The sequence below is a fragment of the Dendropsophus ebraccatus genome, chromosome 7, assembly GCF_027789765.1.
Source record: "Dendropsophus ebraccatus isolate aDenEbr1 chromosome 7, aDenEbr1.pat, whole genome shotgun sequence".
Taxonomy (NCBI): domain Eukaryota; kingdom Metazoa; phylum Chordata; class Amphibia; order Anura; family Hylidae; genus Dendropsophus; species Dendropsophus ebraccatus.
Genome location: NC_091460.1, coordinates 148,237,308 through 148,257,117, shown reverse-complemented (window position 1 = coordinate 148,257,117; position 19,810 = coordinate 148,237,308). Strand labels below are relative to the sequence as shown.

Below are 19,810 nucleotides of genomic sequence, written 5' to 3'. Positions count from 1 at the left end.
CTCTATTTGGAGTCCTTTGGGCAGCGCTAACATTTATGGATTAAATGTTGGGAGCATCCCGTTTGGGCTATCCTAGTTGGCCTGCAGCCCTGCACTCTCCACCGAAGCGCCATATCCTGGCATCTTCTGAAGACCTGGTACCCATTTGGGTGATATGCATGAAGCCCAAGGCGCTTGAAGGTGAGCACCCCATCAGCACTTTGCATTTTTAACTGACTTGTTTGTACGGTATCACACGGGGCGCTGCTGCCTCTCTCTCCCTTGTCTAAAAGAGAATCTGTCACTAGGTTTATGTGGCCGGCATCATAATGAACCATAATGCCAGGAGTTCTGCCATGCCGGTCCGCAGCACATCTCCTGTATTTACTAACCGTGGCGGGAGCTCTGGATGAGGCCGAAGGACAGGTTTGTTTTACAGTATAATAACAAAAACAGGAGGTTAGGAGGATTAGGAGAAGGATTCATACAGATCTTTTCTGGTTCCTTATAACCTTGATTCCAGAGCACGGCACTGATAAAGGGTTAACATACAGAATGTCACATAAAATCAAGAAAACAACAAACAACATAAATGACAGACTGGTAGAAAGAGAAAGAGAACCTGACAATCTACAAGATGAGGCCAGAGAGACGGAAGGTGAGGGCAGCTGCAGAGTTATTGTAGCTTGTGGCCTCGTCTGAAGAGATGGTTGGTGGGGGAGAGCCGGATGTGTCAGGGTAGGAAGCTCTAAAGATCAGGAAATATTGGAGGTGGATTTGTGAGAACAAATACTAAAGTCTAATGAGGATTAGAGGTTACATGGGAGGCGGTATCAGGATATCAACTCAGGTGTATGGAAGGGGCTGGTTGTGGGCGGCCGTGTATGTCATGGTTCACACATTACACCGAATCTGTTGGGCAGTGGGAGCCAGTGAGGGGATCGGCAGAGCAGGAGCGAGGTGGATTAGTTGGGAGGGTTTAGCATGGATGAGAGGGGAGCGAGGGTGTTAGATGGAGGCCAGAGGGGCAGATGGTGCAGTCATCCACATGGGAGAAAAGAGCGGGTAGCAGCAGTTTTGTCACATCCAGAGGCTCCAAATGTCTGTCTGCGAGATGGGGCTTAGTGCAACTCTCCTTCCTTCTGGACTGTAAGGCTGAGGTCTCTGCTGAGGTCTCTTCTGGCCTCCTTGTGTCTGAAGTCTCCGGCTGAGATACTGCACCATCGGGATTCTCTCAGGACATTGGATGATCCCCAGGGACGTGGTGGCTCCTCGCCCAGGACAATACAGAGCGGCTTATTCTGCCGTTTAGATGTTGTGCTCATCAGGCGAGCATATTCCTCACCTATTATGCTCCATCTATTACTGCTTCCGATTCCCCCATTGGGGCGCTTATTGTCTTTCTTCATTCAGTTAAAGAAAGAGCGGAGACGGCTGGAGGTGGTCGGGGGTGGTCAGGGTCTGGATAGGAGACATCAAGGCCTTTGTCTTATGGCCCTATTCCACGGAACGATTATCGTTCATTTTCGGACGATATCGACCGCTACGGACGATAATCGTTCCGTGGAATAGAGTGCAACGATCAGCCGACATCGTTCATGTCGGCTGATCGTTGCAGTCGCTTGTTTTTCAACATGTTGAAAAACAAGCGACTGATATAGCAGCGATCTGCTGCCGTCGCTCCGCTGAATAGGAGCATCGGCAGCAGACGCTGCTATATCCTATGGGCTGCCCGGACGATCAGCGATCCCCCGGGCAGCCCCCCCGCAGCTCCCCGCCGCCCCTCCCGCACTCACCCGCTCGCTGCAGCCGCGATGAATAGCGGCGGCAGCCAGCGGCGAACGAGGAGCAAACGAGCGCTAATAGCGCTCGTTTGCTCCTCTAAAACGGCCCGTGGAATAGGGCCATTAGAGGAGAGAGTTCCGCCATTGACAGCAGACTGACATATTGGAAGGGGGGGGGGGGGGGGAGATGAGAGAAGAATTAATTCTGTTTTGTTTATATTGACAAAGGAGGAGAAGGAGGAAGATATGGCCGATCCAGGAGAGGAGACGTCCAAAGAGATGGGTGGCAGGCTGCACTGGACATGTATCACTACTACTAAAGTAATCTCACGTGTCTGTCGGTCATGTAACCAGAATTCAGTGGCGGCACATTGACATATACCGGTGTTTTGGAAGGAAAGGTTCTACAGGCCGAGCGCTCCATCCGCCACTTTCAGCTTCCGTTACTGACGTCCTTTCTCTTGTGTAAGGAAGTTACCTTCTTGTGGCCCCTGATGGGTGACGCGTCTATGGATGTGTTTGTCTTATCGAGAGATTTCCTGACACACACTACAAACATAGACCACAGATGAGATGTGAAACCAGCAATAATGACAGCACGACCATTACCTGACCCTCCGGTTAGACCACCGCCCAGATATACTCCCACCGGGAATATTACAGGGACGTTGCAGAACGGCCTAATATGGGAGGATTAGAGGAGCCCCGAAAAATACCCAACAATCGTGTCAGACATCGCTAAAGCCGCTTATTCTTACAGAGGGATAAAATTCTAGAGTCATAAATAAATGAAAACCACAAAGCTTAAAGTCAGTAAAAAAGAAGGAAAAAAGGATTTATTATCCATATAAAAAGTGCCAAAATATTCACCAACATCATATTCTATGCCAACACCTTGCTCATTCTAGTGACCAAAAACAGCAAGTAACACTAATCCCATTGTCTTCTCCCGCCGCTCCGTCCGTCTCACATGTTCCCGCAATAACCAGAGTCTCTGGAGACGGGGAAACTCTGATTCCTGTTCGCAGTCGTCCAAATGTCCAGATTCATGTATGGATGGAAGGGGTTAAACCTTGAGGAGTATTCCTGCTTGCACATCATGGAGTGAGGACCGATGTGCTCAGAGTGGGGGGGAGAAGCGCTCACAGGGCAGTAGCCATCAAACACGTCGTTTTGTGGGGCCCAGATGGATCCAAAAAGTCCTGACATGGGAGATAGGCTTCTGGTGCTGGAGAGGTACGGCTGAAAGGCAGAACATATACAGTAGTCAGGTACAAAGGTGGAGCGGCTACAAGACGGCCCTGCGGACAGAAACTAAAAGAATAGCGGGAATAATAATAATAATAAAGCCGCAAAGAGCCCCCCGCTTATATGTTATATCTATGGCCAGTAACATAATACACTGGCTCCGTAATTGCCACCATTACAAAGTATCTAGAGAATAAACCATCAGTTCATCAAACATTCACTTACAGAATTGCTGACGTAGTTTGTTGGTTCCCAGGAGTTTGGCATGGCGGGAGCGGCCGGAGGGGGAGCTGGTGGGGGGGCTGGAGGGTTCAAGTTCCAAGTAGACGGACATTGGTCAATAAAAGACGAATTTTGTACATCGGGACATGAAAAACTATTGTGAAAGTTCATGTTTTCTGCAAAATTAGAAAATAAAGGAAACAATATATGAATCCTGTATCAGTAAAGCATGGTGACTGCGGTTATGGAGGAGCGGAGGGAGATGAAGATGGAGGAGCGGAGGGAGATGGAGGAGCGGAGAGGGAGGAGCGGAGATGGAGATGGAGGAGCGGAGATGGAGGAGCGGAGAGGGAGATGGAGGAGCGGAGAGGGAGATGGAGAGGGAGGAGCGGAGGGAGATGAAGATGGAGGAGCGGAGAGGGAGATGGAGAGGGAGGAGCGGAGAGGGAGAGGGAGGAGCGGAGAGGGAGGAGCGGAGAGGGAGGAGCGGAGAGGGAGGAGCGGAGAGGGAGGAGCGGAGAGGGAGGAGCGGAGAGGGAGGAGCGGAGAGGGAGGAGCGGAGAGGGAGGAGCGGAGAGGGAGGAGCGGAGAGGGAGATGGAGATGGAGGAGCGGAGAGGGAGAGGGAGAGGGAGGATCGGAGAGGGAGATGGAGGAGCGGAGAGGGAGATGGAGGAGCAGAGAGGGAGATGGAGGAGAGGGAGATGGAGGAGAGGGAGGAGCGGAGAGGGAGGAGCGGAGAGGGAGGAGCGGAGAGGGAGGAGCGGAGAGGGAGGAGCGGAGAGGGAGGAGCGGAGAGGGAGGAGCGGAGAGGGAGGAGCGGAGAGGGAGGAGCGGAGAGGGAGGAGCGGAGAGGGAGGAGCGGAGAGGGAGGAGCGGAGAGGGAGGAGCGGAGAGGGAGGAGCGGAGAGGGAGGAGCGGAGAGGGAGGAGCGGTTTAAGAACTTTATTTTCTAAAAAAAAATGCGGCCTCCCTCTCTGCGGCCTCTCTCCCTCTCTGTTGTCTCTCTGCCGCCTCCCTCTCTGTGGTCTCTCTGCCGCCTCCCTCTCTGTGGTCTCTCTGCCGCCTCCCTCTCTGTGGTCTCTCTGCCGCCTCCCTCTCTGTGGTCTCTCTGCCGCCTCCCTCTCTGTGGTCTCTCTGCCGCCTCCCTCTCTGTGGTCTCTCTGCCGCCTCCCTCTCTGTGGTCTCTCTGCCGCCTCCCTCTCTGTGGTCTCTCTGCCGCCTCCCTCTCTGTGGTCTCTCTGCCGCCTCCCTCTCTGTGGTCTCTCTGCCGCCTCCCTCTCTGTGGTCTCTCTGCCGCCTCCCTCTCTGTGGTCTCTCTGCCGCCTCCCTCTCTGTGGTCTCTCTGCCGCCTCCCTCTCTGTGGTCTCTCTGCCGCCTCCCTCTCTGTGGTCTCTCTGCCGCCTCCCTCTCTGTGGTCTCTCTGCCGCCTCCCTCTCTGTGGTCTCTCTGCCGCCTCCCTCTCTGTGGTCTCTCTGCCGCCTCCCTCTCTGTGGTCTCTCTGCCGCCTCCCTCTCTGTGGTCTCTCTGCCGCCTCCCTCTCTGTGGTCTCTCTGCCGCCTCCCTCTCTGTGGTCTCTCTGCCGCCTCCCTCTCTGTGGTCTCTCTGCCGCCTCCCTCTCTGTGGTCTCTCTGCCGCCTCCCTCTCTGTGGTCTCTCTGCCGCCTCCCTCTCTGTGGTCTCTCTGCCGCCTCCCTCTCTGTGGTCTCTCTGCCGCCTCCCTCTCTGTTGTCTCTCTGCCGCCTCTCTCTCTCTGTGGTCTCTCTGCCGCCTCTCTCTGTGTTGTCTCTCTGCCGCCTCCCTCTCTGTTGTCTCTCTGCCGCCTCCCTCTCTGTGGTCTCTCTGCCGCCTCCCTCTCTGTGGTCTCTCTGCCGCCTCTCTCTCTGTTGTCTCTCTGCCGCCTCTCTCTCTGTTGTCTCTCTGCCGCCTCTCTCTCTGTTGTCTCTCTGCCGCCTCTCTCTCTGTTGTCTCTCTGCCGCCTCTCTCTCTGTTGTCTCTCTGCCGCCTCTCTCTCTGTTGTCTCTCTGCCGCCTCTCTCTCTGTTGTCTCTCTGCCGCCTCTCTCTCTGTTGTCTCTCTGCCGCCTCTCTCTCTGTTGTCTCTCTGCCGCCTCTCTCTCTGTTGTCTCTCTGCCGCCTCCCTCTCTGTTGTCTCTCTGCCGCCTCTCTCTGTTGTCTCTCTGCCGCCTCTCTCTCTGTGGTCTCTCTGCCGCCTCTCTCTCTGTGGTCTCTCTGCCGCCTCTCTCTCTGTGGTCTCTCTGCCGCCTCTCTCTCTGTGGTCTCTCTGCCGCCTCTCTCTCTGTGGTCTCTCTGCCGCCTCTCTCTCTGTGGTCTCTCTGCCGCCTCTCTCTCTGTGGTCTCTCTGCCGCCTCTCTCTCTGTGGTCTCTCTGCCGCCTCTCTCTCTGTGGTCTCTCTGCCGCCTCTCTCTCTGTGGTCTCTCTGCCGCCTCTCTCTCTGTGGTCTCTCTGCCGCCTCTCTCTGTGGTCTCTCTGCCGCCTCTCTCTCTGTGGTCTCTCTGCCGCCTCTCTCTCTGTGGTCTCTCTGCCGCCTCTCTCTCTGTGGTCTCTCTGCCGCCTCTCTCTCTGTGGTCTCTCTGCCGCCTCTCTCTCTGTGGTCTCTCTGCCGCCTCTCTCTCTGTTGTCTCTCTGCCGCCTCTCTCTCTGTGGTCTCTCTGCCGCCTCTCTCTCTGTTGTCTCACTGCCGCCTCTCTCTCTGTTGTCTCTCTGCCGCCTCTCTCTGTTGTCTCTCTGCCGCCTCTCTCTCTGTTGTCTCTCTGCCGTCTCTCTCTCTGTTGTCTCTCTGCCGCCTCTCTCTCTGTTGTCTCTCTGCCGCCTCTCTCTCTGTTCTCTCTGCCGCCTCTCTCTTTGTTGTCTCTCTGCCGCCTCTCTCTCTGTTGTCTCTCTGCGGCCTCTCTCTCTGTTGTCTCTCTGCGGCCTCTCTCTCTGTTGTCTCTCTGCGGCCTCTCTCTGCCGCCTCTCTCTCTGTTGTCTCTCTGCGGCCTCTCTCTCTGTTCCCTCTCTGCGGCCTCTCTCTCTGTTGTCTCTCTGCGGCCTCTCTCTCTGTTCCTCAATCTTACACCTTGGAGAACGATCTCTGAGTCGGTAACAATAAGACGAGTTCCCTCATAATAGAGGAAGAAGAAATCGGTTTCAGTTCTCTATTCTAGCTCATGTTGTAATGGAGAGGTCACACTTCCGGTTGTAGTGTCAGCACCTGCTCGCTACACAGATGGATACAGCCCATATACACAGTGCGCAGCCCATATACATATACACAGTGCGCAGCCCATATACATATACACAGTGCACAGCCCATATACATATACACAGTGCGCAGCCCATATACATATACACAGTGCACAGCCCATATACATATACACAGTGCACAGCCCATATACATATACACAGTGCGCAGCCCATATACATATACACAGTGCGCAGCCCATATACATATACACAGTGCGCAGCCCATATACATATACACAGTGCGCAGCCCATATACATATACACAGTGCGCAGCCCATATACATATACACAGTGCGCAGCCCATATACATATACACAGTGCGCAGCCCATATACATATACACAGTGCGCAGCCCATATACATATACACAGTGCGCAGCCCATATACATATACACAGTGCGCAGCCCATATACATATACACAGTGCGCAGCCCATATACATATACACAGTGCGCAGCCCATATACATATACACAGTGCACAGCCCATATACATATACACAGTGCACAGCCCATATACATATACACAGTGCACAGCCCATATACATATACACAGTGCACAGCCCATATACATATACACAGTGCACAGCCCATATACATATACACAGTGCACAGCCCATATACATATACACAGTGCACAGCCCATATACATATACACAGTGCGCAGCCCATATACATATACACAGTGCGCAGCCCATATACATATACACAGTGCGCAGCCCATATACATATACACAGTGCGCAGCCCATATACATATACACAGTGCGCAGCCCATATACATATACACAGTGCGCAGCCCATATACATATACACAGTGCGCAGCCCATATACATATACACAGTGCGCAGCCCATATACATATACACAGTGCACAGCCCATATACATATACACAGTGCACAGCCCATATACATATACACAGTGCACAGCCCATATACATATACACAGTGCGCAGCCCATATACATATACACAGTGCACAGCCCATATACATATACACAGTGCACAGCCCATATACATATACACAGTGCACAGCCCATATACATATACACAGTGCGCAGCCCATATACATATACACAGTGCGCAGCCCATATACATATACACAGTGCACAGCCCATATACATATACACAGCCCATATACATATACACAGCCCATATACATATACACAGTGCGCAGCCCATATACATATACACAGTGCGCAGCCCATATACATATACACAGTGCACAGCCCATATACATATACACAGTGCGCAGCCCATATACATATACACAGTGCACAGCCCATATACATATACACAGTGCGCAGCCCATATACATATACACAGTGCGCAGCCCATATACATATACACAGTGCGCAGCCCATATACATATACACAGCTGGATACAATATAAGGCTGCGTTTACACTACGTATATTTCAGTCAGTATTGCAACCAAAACCAGGAGTGGATTAAAAACACAGAAAGGATCTGTTCACACAATGTTGAAATTGAGTGGATGGCCGCCATATAACGGTAAATAACGGCCATTATTTCAATATAACAGCCGTTGTTTTAAAATAACAGCAAATATTTGCCATTAAATGGCGGCCATTCACTCAATTACAGCATTGTGTGAACAGAGCCTTTCTGTGTTTTTTATCCACTCCTGGTTTTGGTTGCAATATGAGGACCACAATACTGACTGAAATATACATAGTGTGAACGCAGCCTAATAGTATACAGCCCTGGTCTCCATTACATATACACACTGACATATAAACCCTCATCTAATAATAACTCTACCTGTACACCTGATAGTGGGGCCGCAGTCACCTCGGCCTCCTTATAGATGTAATATACAACATTTATGACACTGATCCAGTATACAGGAACCTTTTACCTTCTGGGTACGAGTTGAAGTCATTTAACTCCAATGAGCCATAAATGCCGGAAATCCGTCCATTACACGAAACCCGTCCATCGCACGAAACCCGTCCATCGCACGCCGCCGAATTCCAATTGATGTAACTACAGAAACAAGAGCAACAACATTACCACAGACGTCCACCATGGTCTTATAGATAGTTTTATAATATATAATTTTTATATGTACATTCATTCTTGTAATCCAATCGCAAGAGGTTTGGACTCTATTGGTTCTTGTTGTGTTCGGGGATGCAGTCATTATTGCCGCCATCTTATGTGTGTGTGTGTGTGTGTGTGTGTGTGTGTGTGTGTGTGTGTGTGTGTGTGTGTGTGTGTGTGTGTGTGTGTGTGTGTGTGTGTGTGTGGACAGTATTACTACAACTATATAACTGCAGTATTACTACAACTATATAACGGCAGTATTACTACAACTATATAACGGCAGTATTACTACAACTATATAACGGCAGTATTACTACAACTATATAACGGCAGTATTACTACAACTATATAACGGCAGTATTACTACAACTATATAACTGCAGTATTACTACAACTATATAACTGCTGTATTACTACAACTATTTAACTGCAGTATTACTACAACTATTTAACTGCAGTATTACTACAACTATGATGGGTGAGAGAGGTTCAGCCGGCACCAGCTGATGTCAGCACTTGAATGGAACCGGGGGCAAATAAATGCAGTAAACAGTCAGTGTAGGATAACCTAGTAAACCGGGGTGCTGGAGACTGAGGAGATGAATATGACTGTGCAATGGAGAAAGAGGAATCCGCACTCACCGGTAAGCAGAAAGAGTAGGTTTATTGATCCAAACACCAGAGGCAGTGGCTGGGAGGGGGAAGGTCTTACGCAGGTGAGCTCCTTACAGTTGCTGTAAGGAGCTCACCTGCGTAAGACCTTCCCCCTCCCAGCCACTGCCTCTGGTGTTTGGATCAATAAACCTACTCTTTCTGCTTACCGGTGAGTGCGGATTCCTCTTTCTCCATTGCACAGACATTACTACAACTATATAACTGCTGTATTACTACAACTATACGTATTACAGCAGAACATTTGCAGACATTGTATTCATAGTAACATAGTACTTGTGTTATATACCGCAGGCTACATATCAGTGACAATATTCCACTAACAGTGACACAATCCAGACCTGTTTTGCACGGCCGGGGGGTCCTGCGTTACACACGACACGTTGCTCTCCAGGTTGTAGTTGAGATCATTTGTTAGACACATGGGGGGCGGTGCGGACCATCCGCCTTCCTGGGAGTACAGACCTAGAGACACATGGGTGTAGTAGTCAGTCAAATGCCGAACGTTCGGGTTCGGTTGGACTCCCAGCATGCTCCAGGTTCACTTATCTCTAATTAAAGCACATTGGCTGTCTAAAAAGGTTTTTAAAAAAAACACACACGGATCTGTTATATAAGCCCCTCACGGTGGTGACAAGACGCCTCTAACTGTATGTGTTACATAGAAAGTGTAGAACAAAAAATGAAAACCTGATAACAGCAAACGGTGGACTGGAATACAGGGAGGGAGCACATCTCCTGTCTCTCCTACCGGCTTATACGGGTGTTGCAGGCAGACGGCGCGCTACAGGCAGACGGCGCGCTACAGGCAGACGGCGCGCTACAGGCAGACGGCGCGCTACAGGCAGACGGCGCGCTACAGGCAGACGGCGCGCTACAGGCAGACGGCGCGCTACAGGCAGACGGCGCGCTACAGGCAGACGGCGCGCTACAGGCAGACGGCGCGCTACAGGCAGACGGCGCGTTAGTAAGAGCAAAAAGCAGACCTTTGTTCCTAATCCTAGACAAGCCCTTTAAGAATGATCACACACTAATGATACTAAGCTGGAGAGAACATTCTTATCACCTTTGTTCTTCTCGGCCTCCGGCACCTCTGGAAAAGGCGACGATAAGATGTCTGGGTAATGAGACAGGGAGGTTATATCAGAACTGAAAAGAAAAAGGGAAAGTGTTAAAGAACTCGACAGGTGTCCATGTTACCCATCTCTGCGAGCGACCGGAGACGTCATTGGAAGGTAATGACCCCCAAAGCCAATAACTGGGAACCTGAAACCGGAGCTTAAAGCCCCTATTCCACCGGCCGACTGGAGGAGCCAATGAGCGCCATCATTGCTCGTTTGCTCCTCGTTCCCTGCCGCCGCTATTCCACACGGCGGCAGCAGCAGCAGTGAGCGGGTGAGTCCGGGGGTGGGGGGGCTGCCCAGGTGATCGCTTGATTGTTATGCATTCTGGTGAGTGGCGCAAAGACTTTATCTATTAGAGGTTACGCTGCCCCCTACAGGCTCCATCAGAATTCATTGCAATTAGGATTTCAGAAATCAGTGGTAATAAAACAATTGTATTAGCCGGGCAGCGGAGGGTTAAGCGGGAAGGGGCTTTACATGACAGGACCCAGGAGCGCAGCGGATTTGGTAGCGGATCGTGTACGTGTGGATCTGGCCTAACATGACCGTTAGGTTCCCACATTTATTGTACCCTAACCCTTCAGGTACAGACTCAGGTGCCGCCAGGTATCATCTCCGATGGGGACATTAAACCTTCTCCAAACCGAGGGGTTAATGAATGATGGCTCTGCCTCCGATAAGAGACGTTACCATGGAGACCTGCGGGCGGAGTGCCAATACAAGCCCGTCACCAGACTCACATTACCGGTCTGTACAGACGATACATAAAGGGCTTTCACGGGGCCGCCGACTATACTAATGCGACTGCAGACGTCCCCTGACCCCCCCCCCCAGGTTACAGCCGCATCTCCGTGCACCGCGCTCCTATCCGGCTACAAACCATATAATCACACAATGAAGAGTAACATATAAGCCGATTTACCTTGTATTACAAATACTGTGCGACAGGTTCAAGGAAATTGGATTTTCTGAAGGAAAATTATTTTGTGTTGGGGCTTCTCCTAGGGGTAAAAAATAAGAGCGGTTAAATACCCGAGAATAAGACACCCCCCCCCATACTGGCGGTAATCTATAGGACGGAGGAGACTTACTGGGAGGGAAATAGAGGCGACTGGGGAGGCCGTTCTTCTTATCCCCATCAGAGCTGCTGGTGCTGCTCCAGCTCCCCCAGCTGCCCCGGCTGGCCCGGACGCTGCCGCCAGAGCTCCCACATTCAGAGCTCGAGTCCGAAGAAAACCTCTCCGCAGACTTCCTTTTCATAAGCTGGTAGCACTCTGAGAACGGAAGAGGAGGAGAGATTTCCTGTAACTTTTAGTTATATATAAAAACTACTTAAAGAATAAATTCCACTCGCCCGACCCCCCCCCCCCCCTTCCCCGCCAATCACGCCCCACCAGCCACTCAATCGGGGCCCCCTCCCGCCTGACCGCCCACTCGACCCCACCCCCGGCCCTTACTATTCCCCACAAAAGAAAAAACAAAACATTTACTAGCTGAATGGACCATAAGCCTGTAAAGTATATAGTGTGAAAGCTGGAAACTTCTAGAACTCACGCAACGAGAACGGAGTCTCCGCCGCCATAACCTCCCATTGTCCCGGCTGCCAGGTCTGTTCTCCAAGCAGCCGCTCCCCGCCCTGTGAGATAGAAGCCGGAACCTGTATGTTACCTGGATCCCCGCGCGGAGCCATCCTGCTAGACTTCTGTCCTCCTCTGCAAACATCTCCACCCGTCAGGGAGCTCCACATCTTCCCCCGGCCCGACGTCCTTAATTCTGCTCTATCCGCCTCCGGATAACTGTGCTTCAATGTGTTCTGCTCTGTAACCCTGGGAGAAAGATCAAAAGGACCCCTTATAGTATATATATATCTCTATCTATCTATCCGTGTGTGTGTCTATATATATATATATATATATATATATATATATATATATATACACATACACACACACACACACACACACACACACACACACACACACACACACACACACACAAACACCCCCAGCACTACATACCCCACTTACATGTAGTGTGTGTGTGTGTTCCCCCTCCCTGGCTATAGGATATACAGATTGGGGTGGGCAGCACAAGTTACTCAATGTTGGGGCGTTTAATTCTTGTACTGCAAAACCTAGTTAAAGGGGTTTATCCATGATTAGAATAAGCAGTTATTATCTTGTAAAAACAGCCCCACCTTTGTCCTCAGGTTGTGTGCGGTATTACAATTCAGCTCCATTCACTTTAATGGAACAGAAATGCAATACCATACCCAGACTGAGGACAAGAGGGGTGCTGTCTCTGGAAGAAAGAAGCCATGTTTTTGTAACCCCTTTAAGTCTATTAAAATAACTATCTTTTCATGACATATAGAATATGTTAGCGGTCACTCCGAGGCCTGTAACATATCCCAGCATGCCCTGGGAGAGCAGGAAGTGACAGCGATGGCTGCCGCAGGCACCTGGCAGGGTAGACGCTGTTTTTCTTCTTGTTTTTCCTGCCACACATTCTGTTCTTATTCCAATTTATAGTCGGGAAGATGGCGTCTCTCTTCTCCCCAGGACTCTTCTTCCAGAATGGTTCTTCGTACTATAATACACAACACACAGTATATAAATGAGGCCCATAGAAACCAATGTTATTACCCACAAAGCAAACGCAGAGGATAAAAGCAGAATCCGGTGTAACAAGAACCCGGCGACGTCCCCGGCGGCCGTGAATGTTATAAGATCAAAGACGACGCACCGTCAGATAATGAGGAAGACAAAGGAAAAGCACGAGACAAAGCACAATACAATATACCAGTTACTTCACTTCAAGAAAGAGGTCTAGAAAATTCTAAGAGTTCAGATCGTGCACTGAAAGATGGTAGATATACATTGTGTAAATCAGGGAGGGGGACCAGCGGTTGTGGAACTACAACTCCCATCATGCCTGCAGAGCTGATGCTTTGGCCGCCCTATAATCCCTCTTATTAGGCCGTCTGATTGTCTGATTGTTGTGGGACAGGACCAGGCTGGGTGAGTCTATACTGATGCAATAGGCGTCATGCACTGGACCCCCCCCAGGTTCATTGATAAGGTCACCTGACCTTCAGGAGGCAGGACGGAACGCACGCTGATTGGGGAAGCCGTCTAAGGACAGGTACACCTTTTTACACAACATTCTCTATGCTGCCACCTGCTGGACAGATTTTGTACTACATTTTTGCACCACGTCTCAGAGCCCTTCCCTTATCTAATCACTAATCAGGTTTTCTCCCTCCTTAATGGGGTTTCCCAATGAAAACTTACATGTCCCTTATCCCCGATCCTGTTTATCCAATCACCTTTGCTGAACAAATGTACAGGAGACAGCTCGGAGGTAGTCACTGGATAACAGAGCTGGTCCAGGGCGGATATGCTGCAGTATACAGCGCCTTGCTAGCAGTGAAATGATGCGGATATGCTGCAGTATACAGCGCCTTGGTAGCAGTGAAATGATGCGGATATCCTGCAGTATACAGTGGTGTAGCTGTGACACAATGCTCACTTACATCTACAACATAAACTACGAATCTATTTCGCATTGTGATGTCGTCTTAAGATAATTTCAAATATTGACGCCAATATGAGCGATACAAAACCTGCTGTTATACGCCCACACCGGCCAATCACAGCTCAGCTTCCACTTTATCAGAGCTGGTTACCATAAGAAAGCTGAGCTGTGATTGGCTGATAGGGGCGTATATAACATATATTCACATATTGATAAATCTCCCCAATGTTTTTTAGGAAACCTCATCTCGCTCTGAAGAGATTATAAAGGAGCAGGACATATAATGGAAGGTTCCAGCATCAAAAACTCACAGGATGTTTTTTAGAGTAACACTATTTTTTTCCCCCACAGAAAATAAAAATTTAAAAGATATGCTGGGCTCCTCCCGCTAGTCCAGCTTGGTTGACAGGCGCAATGGCTGGCAAACCACGACCCTCCCCTCCCCTCCCCGGCCGTCCCGCCCAGCTCCACGACCCTCCCCGGCCGTCCCGCCCAGCTCCACGACCCTCCTGGCTGTCCCGCCCAGCTCCACGACCCTCCCCGGCCGTCCCGCCCAGCTCCACGACCCTCCCCGGCCGTCCCGCCCAGCTCCACGACCCTCCCCGGCCGTCCCGCCCAGCTCCACGACCCTCCCCGGCCGTCCCGCCCAGCTCCACGACCCTCCCCGGCCGTCCCGCCCAGCTCCACGACCCTCCCCGGCCGTCCCGCCCAGCTCCACGACCCTCCCCGGCCGTCCCGCCCAGCTCCACGACCCTCCCCGGCCGTCCCGCCCAGCTCCACGACCCTCCCCGGCCGTCCCGCCCAGCTCCACGACCCTCCCCGGCCGTCCCGCCCAGCTCCACGACCCTCCCCGGCCGTCCCGCCCAGCTCCACGACCCTCCCCGGCCGTCCCGCCCAGCTCCACGACCCTCCTGGCTGTCACGCCCAGCTCCACGACCCTCCTGGCTGTCACGCCCAGCTCCACGACCCTCCTGGCTGTCACGCCCAGCTCCACGACCCTCCTGGCTGTCACGCCCAGCTCCACCCTCCTGGCTGTCACGCCCAGCTCCACCCTCCTGGCTGTCACGCCCAGCTCCACCCTCCTGGCTGTCACGCCCAGCTCCACCCTCCTGGCTGTCACGCCCAGCTCCACCCTCCTGGCTGTCACGCCCAGCTCCACCCTCCTGCCTGTCACGCCCAGCTCCACCCTCCTGGCTGTCACGCATCCCTTGGACTGCAGAGGTGAGCGGCGTCTTTATCACCACATAAGTGTCAGACATGTGACGCACCTTGGCTGGGGCCGGCTCCATTTTGGCGCAGACCTTCTCCTCTCTGTACGGAGCACATTTCTCTGCTGAGACCTCTTTGGCCGCTGTCTTCTTGGAGGCGTCCGTGTTACCTCGGAGCGCTGTTGGGGAGGCCTGATGCTTATACCCTGGAAACAGCACAACAACAAAAGGCTTAAACACAGCGTGTGATCTTGTACAAAACGGCCACACAGTAACGAGAGTTCGGCAATTCCTGACCTCCATAACATGTACCTGCCCCTTTAATAGGCTGCGGTCGGAGTCTGAGGTTTCTTACCAATATCTGAGTCCCCCAGGTAATGCAAAGCCGTCACGTAGTACAGAGCCGGGAGAAGACCCTACTACCCCGTACAGACGGCCATCACTTACGGACAAGACTGAGGCAGAACCCAAAGATTTCAGGAAAAATTTGCCTTTTGACCTGCAGAGATTCCAGTGTAATCCTGTGTGTTTCATACCACACCGATTACTGTTCCACCAGTTACCGTTACCGATCCACCAGTTACCAATACCAATCCACCAATTACCGTTACCGATCCACCAATGCTGGGGGCCTGTTTGGCGGTCCAGCAGCAGTTACACTAAACGGTCGGCTATCGGTTCAGCTGTGGCTGCTGGTCACTGTTTGCCGATCAGTAATAGGACGTCCCGATGCTGACACCAACCTCCTACCAGGACGTCCTATTACTGACTGGGGTACATAGGGGTTAATAGGAAGATGGGAATAAGTTGTTACCAGACTCCTCTAGCACAGACATAACTTCCATGGGAACAGAGGATCGGACACGCTGAAATCCATCATGGCGCACTTACAGCTGTGAGATGGGGAAGATATAGGAGAAGCAAGAGACTAAAGGTGATACTCACCCTCGGCCTTGCGGAGTCCAGGCTGGGACGGGGCCTGCTGCTGCAGCAGATTACTAGCCACGCTAGCTGCACATACACTACTGGAAGCAGAGAGACCACAACAGTTCTGCTGCTTGGACTCAGACAACTTATCTGAGGACGTTGTGAAGTCCGTTTCCATAGGAAACATACAGATTATTGGCTCCTCCTTCAAAGTGCTTTGGCTCATCGTCCTTTGTGAGGTGTGTGTGGTTTGCAGTGCCGATTCCTCAGCGCCCAGAGCCGCCTCGTCTGGGTTGGTTAAGTGCGCGTGGTTACCCGTATCTACAGAGGTAAAGTCTGTCCACCTTTCTGTCTCGCTACAAGTAGAGTCCTTGGGAGAGGGAGGCGGCATGGCGGCAATCAGCTGCTGGTTGGGGTCACAGGTTGGCGCGACGCTGGCGGCATTGCCCGGCTTCTGCTTTATGCTGTAGTATACAGAACACTTGTGCTTCTTCTGGGGGTGGCTGTACGTGGCTGGGGCCCTCTTGGACGCAGTCTGGCTTCGGACGGGCGGGGCCACAACAGCCAGGTAGCCCTTCCCTTTACCCTTATCTGGCGGATTGGAAGAGTCTGAGAAGATTTTACAGCTGCCCCTGCAAGACATGAAACACAAAGTCATTACAATTTGCAGAGGGCTATAGGGCTTTATAATAGAAAAAGGTAAAAACAGATGGAGGGGGAGGATAGGGGATAACATGCTGAATGGTTGCAGTTCAACATCCCCTCCCCCCAGTTACATGAATGGAAATTCACCCCGTACGGCTGGCCGTAGAGAAGTTTCCTCACTGTCCTGTCACCGCACTTGGCAGCAATCTCTTCTTGTGCACTGGCCCCGCTATTTCGCACTGGAGATGGGTCCTGCGCCCACAGTGTGACAATATCCCCTCGGTGACACGGCTCCATCACAATCCTATCTGGCCTCATGACTAAAGGGAGGGGGTATCGTCACACTGGGGGCACCGGGCCCACCGCCAGTGCATAGACCCGTGCTGGTACACAAGAAGGGAACCGCAAAGAGCAACGAACCGGGCAACGTCCCAGAGGGCACCGCTGGGATACCTGTGGCGACACAGATCGGTGAAAAAAATATCACTCCTCCTGATGGCACATTCACTTAAATGGCCCAAATCCAGTAAGTCTGACTACACTAGGGCACGTCCTACACACTTATGTCCTATAGGTTGTCAGCGGGCAGGTCTCCATGTCTCCTAAGTGGATTTCTGGCAGGAAGAAAAGCATGGAGAGCTGTGACATTATCAGCCGCTGTATAGCCGAGTGGGATGCGGAGAAGCTGTAAGGAGTTCCATACTTACCTGTAGGATTCCGCGGTGAGGGTGTCCACAGGGTTAGAGAGGAGCTGGGAGGACGAGCTCGAGCAGCTTCTATGTCTTAACTTTAAAAAATCGGCAAGAATATACTGGGCCTGCTGGATGGCGACCAAAACTACACCGAAGAGCGACAAACTGGAGAGACAAGAAGATGAAGAGTCAGGAGAGATGGAAGTGGCGGCGGCCTGAGAAGACGTTACATAAAGCGGAGAACATCAGGCCCTCCGCTACCAGGAGGATACAGCAGCATAATAGGCGGCATCTACCTGACAAAGAGCACCGTCAGCTTCCAGAAAGACTCCTCCCAGCTGGGTCCGGGCACTCCGTCAGCGCACAGAGGTAACAGGTGATGCGGCAGAGTCACATTCAGGGTAAAGCGGAACTCCAGCCTGGAAGCCGTGATCAGCGTCAGATCCCGGATCACCCAGGAGGACGTGAAGTCCGGGATGAAGCTGTCAATGTGAACACAAACAGATGGACACGTTATCATCGGTGATATGAGCGGGAAGCATCTTACACAAAGGAGGATATCGCCAATCCATTGTGTACCTGTGTATATATATATATATATATATATATATATATATATATATATATATATATATATATATATATATGAACACACTCACACTATGTATATATACACATGCACACACACCGAGTATACATACTATATATATATATATATGTTGATGAGAATAATAACCCACACTATACTGATTTCCTTTGAGGTATTCTGGCTCAGGGAGAACGTATAACAGTCTAGGACTTCAAACCCAAATCCCTGGCAGCTGTAGCCATTAATCTTCATGGAGACAATAGTTATAGGTAAAGAACCAATATTCTCCACTTTAAAGATTTTTGTGATGGACAGAACTTGTTTGCTGTCTTTAAGCTCTGGAAAAAAAGAGAAAAGTGATCAGAAACCACACGCCAGCCATGTCTGTATAATATATATATATATATAAACCACACGCCAGCCATGTCTGTATAATATATATATATATATAAACCACACGCCAGCCATGTCTGTATAATATATATATATAAACCACACGCCAGCCATGTCTGTATAATATATATATATATATATATAAACCACACGCCAGCCATGTCTGTGTAATATATATAAACCGCACGCCAGCCATGTCTGTATAATATATATAAACCACACGCCAGCCATGTCTGTATAATATATATATATAAACCACACGCCAGCCATGTCTGTATAATATATATATATATATATAAACCACACGCCAGCCATGTCTGTATAATATATATAAACCACACGCCAGCCATGTCTGTATAATATATATATACCACACGCCAGCCATGTCTGTAATATATATATATATATATATAAACCACACGCCAGCCATGTCTGTAATATATATATATATATATATAAACCACACGCCAGCCATGTCTGTATAATATATATAAACCACACGCCAGCCATGTCTGTAATATATATATATATATATATAAACCACACGCCAGCCATGTCTGTATAATATATATATATATATAAACCACACGCCAGCCATGTCTGTATAATATATATATATATATATATAAACCACACGCCAGCCATGTCTGTATAATATATATAAACCACACGCCAGCCATGTCTGTATAATATATATAAACCACACGCCAGCCATGTCTGTATAATATATATAAACCACACGCCAGCCATGTCTGTATAATATATATATATATATAAACCACACGCCAGCCATGTCTGTATAATATATATATATATATATAAACCACACGCCAGCCATGTCTGTATAATATATATATATATATATATAAACCACACGCCAGCCATGTCTGTATAATATATATATATATATATATATATATATATATATATATATATATATATATAAACCACACGCCAGCCATGTCTGTATAATATATATAAACCACACGCCAGCCATGTCTGTATAATATATATATACCACACGCCAGCCATGTCTGTATAATATATATAAACCACACGCCAGCCATGTCTGTATAATATATATAAACCACACGCCAGCCATGCCTGATATATATATATATATATATATATATATATATATATATATATATATATATATAACCACACGCCAGCCATGTCTGTATAATATATATATATAAACCACACGCCAGCCATGTCTGTATAATATATATATATAAACCACACGCCAGCCATGTCTGTATAATATATATAAACCACACGCCAGCCATGTCTGTAATATATATATATATATATATATATATATATATAAACCACACGCCAGCCATGTCTGTATAATATATATAAACCACACGCCAGCAATGTCTGTATAATATATATAAACCACACGCCAGCCATGTCTGTATAATATATATAAACCACACGCCAGCCATGTCTGTATAATATATATATATATAAACCACACGCCA

At 49.8% G+C, this 19,810-nt stretch overlaps 1 protein-coding gene across 1 annotated transcript in view; it reads right to left on the bottom strand.

The window, feature by feature from the left end:
- Nucleotides 1–2,567: 2,567 nt before the first annotated feature.
- The window catches only part of TMEM131L (transmembrane 131 like), an 84,503-nt gene continuing 67,260 nt past the window's right edge, over nt 2,568–19,810 (bottom strand). Inside the window, exons 22-35 of the mRNA XM_069978713.1 lie at nt 18,082–18,268; nt 17,638–17,823; nt 17,357–17,506; nt 16,023–16,636; nt 15,138–15,283; nt 12,794–12,921; nt 12,001–12,158; nt 11,424–11,606; nt 11,255–11,333; nt 10,275–10,357; nt 9,550–9,673; nt 8,349–8,476; nt 3,237–3,409; nt 2,568–3,005 (exon numbers count right to left, since the gene is read on the bottom strand). Coding sequence (XP_069834814.1) covers nt 2,730–3,005; nt 3,237–3,409; nt 8,349–8,476; nt 9,550–9,673; nt 10,275–10,357; nt 11,255–11,333; nt 11,424–11,606; nt 12,001–12,158; nt 12,794–12,921; nt 15,138–15,283; nt 16,023–16,636; nt 17,357–17,506; nt 17,638–17,823; nt 18,082–18,268 — 2,615 coding nt within the window. The 3' untranslated portion in view covers nt 2,568–2,729. The remainder of the gene's footprint in view (nt 3,006–3,236; nt 3,410–8,348; nt 8,477–9,549; nt 9,674–10,274; nt 10,358–11,254; nt 11,334–11,423; nt 11,607–12,000; nt 12,159–12,793; nt 12,922–15,137; nt 15,284–16,022; nt 16,637–17,356; nt 17,507–17,637; nt 17,824–18,081; nt 18,269–19,810) is intronic.